The 9,008-nt window shown below is 31.8% G+C and overlaps 2 protein-coding genes and 1 long non-coding RNA gene across 5 annotated transcripts in view; 2 read left to right on the forward strand and 1 right to left on the reverse strand.

Moving 5' to 3' along the window:
• Window positions 1-2,764: 2,764 nt before the first annotated feature.
• Window positions 2,765-5,475, reverse strand: LOC108684233 (cell division control protein 6 homolog). The gene is made up of 4 exons (XM_018188460.1): window positions 5,125-5,475; window positions 3,572-4,534; window positions 3,187-3,398; window positions 2,765-2,998 (listed from the first exon to the last, which is right to left on the reverse strand). Exons 1-4 carry the CDS (start codon window positions 5,402-5,404, stop codon window positions 2,765-2,767), a joined length of 1,689 nt encoding a protein of 562 aa, XP_018043949.1. The 5' UTR covers window positions 5,405-5,475.
• Window positions 5,476-6,883: 1,408 nt separating this feature from the next.
• LOC108684260 lies at window positions 6,884-7,888 on the forward strand. Its single transcript, XR_001931628.1, has 3 exons — window positions 6,884-7,018; window positions 7,548-7,635; window positions 7,725-7,888. It is a non-coding gene; the product is annotated as an uncharacterized LOC108684260 (long non-coding RNA).
• A 571-nt stretch (window positions 7,889-8,459) lies between these two features.
• LOC108684220 (mitochondrial assembly of ribosomal large subunit protein 1) overlaps window positions 8,460-9,008 on the forward strand; it is a 3,531-nt gene continuing 2,982 nt past the window's right edge. For all 3 annotated transcript variants that reach the window (XM_018188433.1, XM_018188453.1, XM_018188444.1), the window contains exon 1: window positions 8,460-8,848. In XM_018188433.1, coding sequence (XP_018043922.1) covers window positions 8,506-8,848 — 343 coding nt within the window. In that variant the 5' untranslated portion in view covers window positions 8,460-8,505. The remainder of the gene's footprint in view (window positions 8,849-9,008) is intronic.

Raw genomic sequence — 9,008 nt, forward strand, 5'->3', positions numbered from 1 at the left:
ATTTTATTTATTTATTTTTTATTTTATTATTTTATTTTATTAATATTATATTTTTATATTTATATCAAAAACGCACCCTGAAAAATAAAACGTAAAGCGAGTATCAATAAAGCGTTAATTGAAGTGTAAGAAAGTGTAAGGAGGAAATAACAGAAATGTACACATAAATGAAATCTGTAAGAAAATTGGAACATGGAACGTAAAGGAAGTGTCAACTAAACATTAAAGAAACATAAATAAAAGTATAGATAAATTCTTCAGCAAGCACGAGCAGAATGTTCGTTAAATGTAAACGGAGCGTGATTAGATAGTCTAGAGAATGTCATCAAATGGAACATCATCGAGTTCTTAGACGAACGTGAATGAAATGTAATCGAAGTCCTTGGTAAGCAAATGATATTTTAAAATATATTTCATTTATTCGGTAAATATTAAAAAAAAAATGCTATGCTTTCTTCATTAAAAAATTATTTCATTACAACACAACTGAAAAATCTTTCAATGCTACGTCTTTTATCCTAATCTGTGCGGTTTTTTTAAATTCTTTCTTGCTAAGAAATTAATTCTTGCTAAGTCCTACTGAAGGCAGAGCCACGTACTACTCAACGACGCTTCGTTTACGTTCGTAGCTCAATGATGCTCCGTTTTAAAATAAATTTTTTTATCTCTATATCCTGGAAGCGTACACAAAATGTATTTGAATGCTCGGTGTATTTTTTGCCGAACGTTTAGGAAGCATAGACGAAGTACTAATGAATGAAGTGTTTAGGAAGTATATTAGTACTATTAGTACGCTCCATGCATTCTTGTGGAATGTCGAGAAACATATGAGAAACGTTAATGAAAAAAAAAAAAATTTTAAACGTGTGGGGAAATGTGACAGTGTTTCGGGCACACTTTACGGAGCGTTTGGGGAGAGTTCGTGAAGCGTGTATATTCAACAAAACCACTAAGAGTCAATGGAAAGTCAATGAAGTGTTTAAGAAGTGTTAAAATTCTTTGTTCATACTTCTTTGACACTTCGACACTTTTACATTTTTATCAGGGAGATGACCTATGATTTCAATAATTTGTTTAAAAGAAAAATATGTCCCTCAAAGAGATAAAAGATCAATTTTCCAAAATTTCAAAAATTTTTTTCGGAAAAACTAGCATACAGAAAATTCTGAAACTATATTATAGTTTTAGATATGGAGTATGCATAAAAAGTTTTAGAGCTCTAGCACTTCACGTTTAAGAATAGCCGAATTTATTCTGAAAAAAAAAAACGAGTTTTTAATTATTTATAACAAAATTGCAAATAAATAAATTAATTTAAACTAAAAATTAATCAAAGCAGTAAAGAAGTAAAGTGACCCGTTTAAAAAAAAATGGTTTTTGTCTTTCGAAGCGAATATCGGAACTAAATAACTAATAAAAAAACATAAAGAAAAAAATTGTAAATAAAAATTGAATAATTTTAATAGCACTAATTAATGAATATAATTTAGAATGTTCCATTTCAATTTTTATGTTTTGTTTTGTAGCGAAAGGAAAAAGCATTTTTTTTTATATATGCGCTATCGTACATTATATAAAAATTATTCAATTTTTATTTACTTTTTTCTTTGTTTTTTTTTGTAAAACGTGTTTCCTTGTAAAACAAAAATACTACAGGATTTATTATATTAATGTATTAAGGTAATTGGGATTTGTTTTTAAATTTTGTTTCTGTTCCAGAGAGAATATAAAATATTTTTCCCCTTTATAATTACTTGCATTATACGCAAAATAACGATTTGGAATCAAACCCCAAATCTTTCACAACCAAGTGTGTATTCTACTTTAAAACTGTTCCGCATCTAATATAATTTGGCTTCTAGCCAGAATTCATTAGCTGTAAGAAATATATCATTAATGTTTTTTTATTTATTTATATGTATGACATCTGTTCTTTAGAAATTGAAGGAATATTGCTTCAAGTTCTATTTAAAAAACATGGACGGATGTGATACGGATTGAAAGTTTTGAACAACATTACTCATAAGATACATACATTCATCAGTAAAAAAGTACAAATTAAAAAAATATTATCTTGTAACTTGAATTTTTATTGTAACCTCATGTGATGTTACACATTAAGAGTTATTTACAAATATAATAATATAATTAATGTTCATGTGTTTCATTAATTATTAAAAAATATTTATCTATTAAAATTCAATTACAATATTGATTTTTTTATTGTTCCTCTTTTCCTTCTTAAAGAATTGATCATCTTACTTTAGAAATGCATCTAAAATCTAAAACATAGAATTAATTGTCAATGTAATATCTTTTTTTTATCTTTTTACTATTCATATTGTATCAAATATAAAAATAATGGAAAAACACTGGCAAAAGAACTAGACTTTAATTTATTTAATATACACATAAATATGCTTATATTTGCAATTATCAAAAATATATCTTTCACTTTACTTTACCAAACGTCTCATGTACATTCTGTATAAATTTTAAGATTCAACACTGTATAAAATGCACAGTATGTAAAATACAATCAGTCTCATGTGATATAATAACAATGTCCAAATTAATATTAATGCTAACGTTAAAATTTGTCTCTTAAAAAAATGATGTATAGAAAAATGATACTTTGATGACAATGTAAAAGTCAATTGGTAACAACCCCAAATACGTTAAAGTATATATACAAAATATAAAAGGATCTATAAAATAAATTAGGTGCAACAAAACGGTATAACATTAAATTTTCCTAATTATTCTACAAACAATTTGCATCGTTAATTATATCAGCCATCATCTGCTTATCCTGTAAGGCTGCATCCAACTCCTCTTGATCCCATTGCAGGTTCACTTTGCACAAACGTGCCTCCTTCTTGCCGACAACTCGCAAAATACCCCTGGTCTCTATCAATGAACACATGTTTACAAAATCGGAAGTGTCGACAGCGGATATGTTACGCTTCTTGCAAACGTTTCTATACACCTCATACAACTGTAAGGAATAAAACATTCGTTTGAAAAAATAACACAGTATAATTTGTTTATACAACTATAAATTTAAATGAAATTTGATAAACCAAATTAATTATTAATTTTACATTTGAATACAATTATTATTATAATTTTATATTTAAATATTTAATTATGATGATGTATAATGTGTGACTTTAATGAGCTTACTTTTCCGACAGTGATATCCTTATTCTTCCCTTTATTAAGGATAAGTAATAGAGAGCAAATTAACAATTTTTGTTGAAGAGGAAATGTATCCTGTTCGTTACTGAGATTCTGTATGCCTCCATAGACTCCATTCAGAACTGTTACCACTTCCTTCAAGTCAACGGGCTTTTCACCTGCCTCAATTTCCTTCTTTGAGGGCTCTATATTTGTATCTAGATTAAAAATAGAATATTAAATTTTCTACAACATTGTCCATTATTCTTTATTTATATTAATTATCAATTATCCATTTTCATTAATATTATCATCAATTATAATTTTCATTAATATTATTTTTTATTGATATAACGTTGTCCTAATATTGTGTCACTTAAATATTAATTACCGTTATCATTCGTCGGACGCAGCACATGCGCCACTTGGTGCGATAAAGCCATTTCGATCACTCTCCTGCTGATATCCAAGGCTTTCCTAATATCCCCAGAAATCGCAGCTACCTTACTCGCGAGAAATTGTATCGCAGGCGGAGTAAAAACGTTGATCGCGTTCGCCTCATTCAATCTCGTGGATATTATGTCAAATATCTGTTGCTTGGAGTATGGGGCAAAATGCATCAACATCGGCTTCAATTCACATCTGGCCTGCAGTCTGGGTAATATTCTGTCAGTCAGATCCAGAGAGTTGGCAATCCCGATGAGAATCAGCTTGGAATTTGGTTTGGAAGGCCACTCGAATATAGAATACAGCACAGACTGTTTTTTGCTCTCCAACTGATCTATCTCGTCCAGCACCAAGAGCAGCGTCTTGTGTTTAGACACTAAATATTTTTCTATAATAGCTTTGCTATTCTTTCCCGACTTTGTCATGTCGGATATGAACAGTTCCTGAATTATCTTAGCATAAATGGCAGTCGCGGACTTCATGCTGGTACAATTGATGTAGACCATCTTGAATTTCGATTTTACATCCGACTGTTGCATGATTTTGAACAGACACGCGGTTTTACCAGTGCCCGGAGGGCCAGAAATATAGAGAGAGCCCGAAGTTTTTTGATCCAAATGTTCAAGAAGATATTTCTGCAACTTAGTTAATTCCTCTTCTCTACCGGGTAAATTATCCGTTATGGAACCGTGCAATGATTTACGCGCGTTCTGATATTTGTTGAATCCTATTGGCTTAGAAATTAATTCGTCCTCTTCTTCGGAGAGACAAGAGTCAAATAATTGCTTGGGAGCTAATCTGCCTTCTTTCTTAGGGGACAGAATTAATCTATTGAGAAGAGTGGATGGCGTCAAGGAAGATTCTAATTTCTCCTTTCTCTGCTTTGGTGGACTAGGAGTGTGTTGTTCTGAAATAAAACATAATTCATAATTTGACAACAAATTTATGCAAAATACAAATGTCCACAATATAATTACTGTGTAAAGCGAAATTATATTGCATAATTATCATAAGTCGCGAAAAAGGCACAATTGTGAAACAATCTGCCTACAAAATAATTTTATTATTATTACTTTTAATCCAGAGCTGATGTGAACATATTAAACCTATTTTGCAATTATTACTTCGATAACAAAGAATCTTATGAGTGAAAACAATTCAAACGTCATTTTTACACAATTCTGTAAGCAACATTATTATTAATCAACATATATTAAATGGATCTCACAAACCCAGTGTTCTTTATGTTTGCAATATGGAAAAAAAAGAAGAAAGATGACTCAAAAAGTTAAACAGAACAATCTTAGTAAGTATATTACAGACTTTAACTTTCCTTTTAGAAGACACACAACAACACAAGTATCATTCTGTCTTTATTATTTTTTAAATGTCAAGAAGATGGAATGACATTTGTGTCTCTTAAAAAGAAAACAGCCTTTGGCGTCAGCTTTAGAAGGTTAAATAAAATAAGAAATAATGTCTCCTGTATAAATTTACCATTCAAGTCATCACACTTTCGTCGCCTTGGCGTATGACCTGTATTCTCGATCCTTCTTTCCCTCGTTATCTTGTGCTTCTTCTTTGTATTTTCAATATCAGAATCAGACTCAGACTCGCTGCTGGTCAAAGTGACAATCTTCTTAATGGTTGGGACATACCTTGACGGCGTGTCCTTTGCCGTCGCATTCGTGAAATCTTCCTTGACTTCTTCCTTGCGACCATAAAAATTAAATTTCTTCCGTATGGGAAAAGAAATGATAGTCTGCTTGCCCGACATTGTTTTCACCAATAATTTTTTAATGAAAACTGTCACCAAATACAGAAAAGGATGCAATGCAAGGTCGATAAACCCTTTTTTTTTTGTGATGAATGTTTCCGACTCTAAAAAGATTTACAGTACAATTACATGTGGACTTTGTTGTAGATGTATACAATAATTTTTGTAATAAAGTTAAATATTGTTTTCATTATTTTTTGAATTGAATTTTTAGTCAACTCCACAGACAATCTGTAAACGGTATAGATCGGAGATTTAATGAGATTTAATACGCACCCTCTTGAGATTTTCTGCTTTCCGTGATGACGTCCTCGTGAATCTCGAGAGCAATGATTTCGACTTGGTCGCGTGAGTCACTGCTACTTGAAGTTATCGAAAGTTTCCGAAATATTCGTTAATGAATCGTTGGAGGATTTGCCGACGTCAGCGATTAACACGTTAACGAGCGATTGTCCGCCAAATTCACGACGAAACACGTCATTTACCGAGGGACGAACACATCCCGCGCACCTCAGCTGTGATTGCAGTTTTGGCGGGATGGGCTTTAAACGGGCGGGAAAACAGGTGCGGAATGCGGAACACGAAACACGCCGCCTGTGGCTCGGCTCGGAACTACTCGAAACGATCGTTCCGAACGGCGGAACATGAAAGTGGGGAGCACAAGAGAAAATATAAAATAAAACGACAATTTCATTACGATACTCTCTCCTTCGATTTTCCTTTTGTAAATTTGTGTATTTTTATATGCAAAATTTATTCTGAGGAAAATAGTCACTCAAGTTCCGTTCATTTTAATTTAAAAATTTTTTGATGTCGATAATTTATTATAATCCACATAAAAAAAAATTTAAAAAGTATGAATTTTGAATCACAAAACATTCTTTGTATAATTTAAGTTATATGGGAAAATAATTTGTGTTTCTAATTAATTAAAGCAAAAGATATGAATAACAATCACAAATTATCATTAAATTATCATTTTCTAACTTACCGATTTTCATCAAGCTTTTTTCTTGTTTCTATTCATAGAGCCAATCATGTTTTTTGACATTTTTCTGCTCCATATTTTACACCGCACACATATAAAGTACATTCTAGAATTTGACGAATATAACTTGAAGTGATGTCCAGAAGAAGTGTAAATAAATTATATTAACAGTAAAAATACACGAAAATGCAAATAATAAAACTTATTCTACATTGTGTAGATCCTCGGTGCAAAACATCAATTCAAATGCTTTAGAATGATTTAAATGATTTAAATATCATTTTGAATGATTTAAATGCTATAGTTCGTTACGCGAATATTTTGCACGACCAATGAGAGAGGCTCTTTTCTTAGAGACTTGAGCGCCAGACCTGAGAGAAGTCCCTATAAAGCGCGTTGTCCTTATTTGCTTCCGGACACGAGCGCGTCAAATGACGTATCGCCGTCATGCGCATGCGCATGCGCATTCGCTTTTCATCCTCCGTCTCTCCGTGCCTCAATGTTCAATGTTCTGCGTCGTTCATTTTACCTCGAGAGACTTTTGGATCTGGTTGACCCGAAATCCGAAGTAATCCAGCTATTCCGATCTCATCTAGAGTCGTATAAAGGAGGAGATGAGAGCTAAGGTAAGCTGTTATCGATTCTCGTTGATAATTATCGCCTCTCTTTGAGCATATGCAATTATTTCACCGCACAAAATTCACGAGACATCGCCTCCTTTGCTTGGGCATATCGATTAATTTTGTTGATATGATGCCAACGCTGCGAATGTTTTCGTATCGTAATGACAATTTTGATAATTAACTCAAGTTCGTAATTTTTAGCATTTTGTGTTTTTTTACGTCCTTGACTTGTTTTATTGTACATAACCTCAACTTCCATTTCCTAAAAAATCGACGCGATGCGACGTTTCGATTCATAAGTCGGTTTTTCATCTAAAATTCTTACATTGTTCATTCTTCCGTTCATTCTCATTAAAGAAAAAAGAAGAAAAAAATTAACAATTAGCAGGAAATTGAAAACATAAACCAAATGTCTCAGAATTTCTAACATTTGCTACACTACTGCAATATTGTTGAAATATACTATATGTGAATTGCAGACACTGTAAACTTAAGAAAAAGATAACAATGTGTTAATGTATTTATTTTACAGTGGCGTAAGAAGAGGATGCGGAGGCTAAAGCGTAAGAGGAGGAAGATGCGTGCGAGGTCTAAATAAACAGTTCCTTTCCATAGTCTCTGTAGGTGTACATTTTACATATTTGATGAATTGTAGTCGTGCTATTTTACCATTTTTCTACCACTTCTTATTTGCTATGTAATATTTCAGCTGTGGAGGAGAACAGACCTGCGACGTTTCACCATTCGACATACGCTCCTAATTGATTAAAAATCCCTGGGAGACGAATCTTCAATGGACACGTTTTTCGCATTGAGAGAATTTTGTACTTGTAAATCTTGTCTGGTTAAATACATCAACTACTCAAGACAAAATTTAGTTGAAGGTTTCTGTTTCATTCCAATACATTTCCGTTTCTCCTTTATAAGTAATCTTAGTTCTATTTTTGTTCTTTTTACATTAAGAGAAAAAAAAACAACTATGCAAAAAGTTAAGCTAAAAACCAAACTTCTTGGAACAAATGACCTGCTCATGCGAGTTTGTAAAATTCTTGATACAAAATTGACTATTTTATACTTGTATTTCATCTGTCTGCAGATTACTCTTGCTCGCATAAATTGTTAAAAAATATTGAAAAAATTGTCTATAAACATATACAATACAAAATCTATCTCTTTATCTTGATAAAATATGAACTCGATAAGATATATATATATGTATATATATATATATAAGCTACAAATATTTTTCCAAAAACTTAATAATAGGACATGTTATCTATTGTAATTATTTGTAATTATTACACAACTAACAAGGAATAAAGACCTTTAACGATCAAGCTAGATCTTAATTAATTATTGCATTAAATATAAATTATAATTTTGGGACGATAATCATAAATTATAAAATTATCTAATATCCTCAGTAATATAACTATCTCGGCTGTCGACGATGCCGCGACTTAACCCTAACTTAAGTTTTCGAAATCGACATGCGTTCGTGCATCCTGAGGAATCTCTTAAGTGTACGACAATTGTTCCGTGAAGCTCCTGGAAGTCATACATCACGATCGTTAACGTATTCATGGTTAAAACTGACGAGGAGGTTCTCGAATGACATGGGAAACGACGACTACGAGGACAAAAAAGATGACACGAGCAAGAACACCGGTTATAACCTTACTGGTGCTATGAATATAAAATACAAAGTATTTCACGATAAAGACGCTGACATTATTCTTGATGTGAGCGAGGAGCAGCAAAAGATCCTCCTCGAGGACTTGAACAAGCAGGAGGAGAAAGTTCATGATCCTTACGCCGATATAAATCTGGAGCGTGAGTAGAAATGGCGTACTAACTAGAGAGGCTGTATATACAATAACAATAAAATGTAAATATAATAGATGAGATAAGATGTAAATATAATAACAATGATAAATGGAACATAATTTAATATGATTATATTTAAAATATTTTTAAGAAAGATATATATATA

The sequence above is a fragment of the Atta colombica genome, unplaced genomic scaffold (genome assembly GCF_001594045.1).
Source record: "Atta colombica isolate Treedump-2 unplaced genomic scaffold, Acol1.0 scaffold10, whole genome shotgun sequence".
Classification (NCBI taxonomy): domain Eukaryota; kingdom Metazoa; phylum Arthropoda; class Insecta; order Hymenoptera; family Formicidae; genus Atta; species Atta colombica.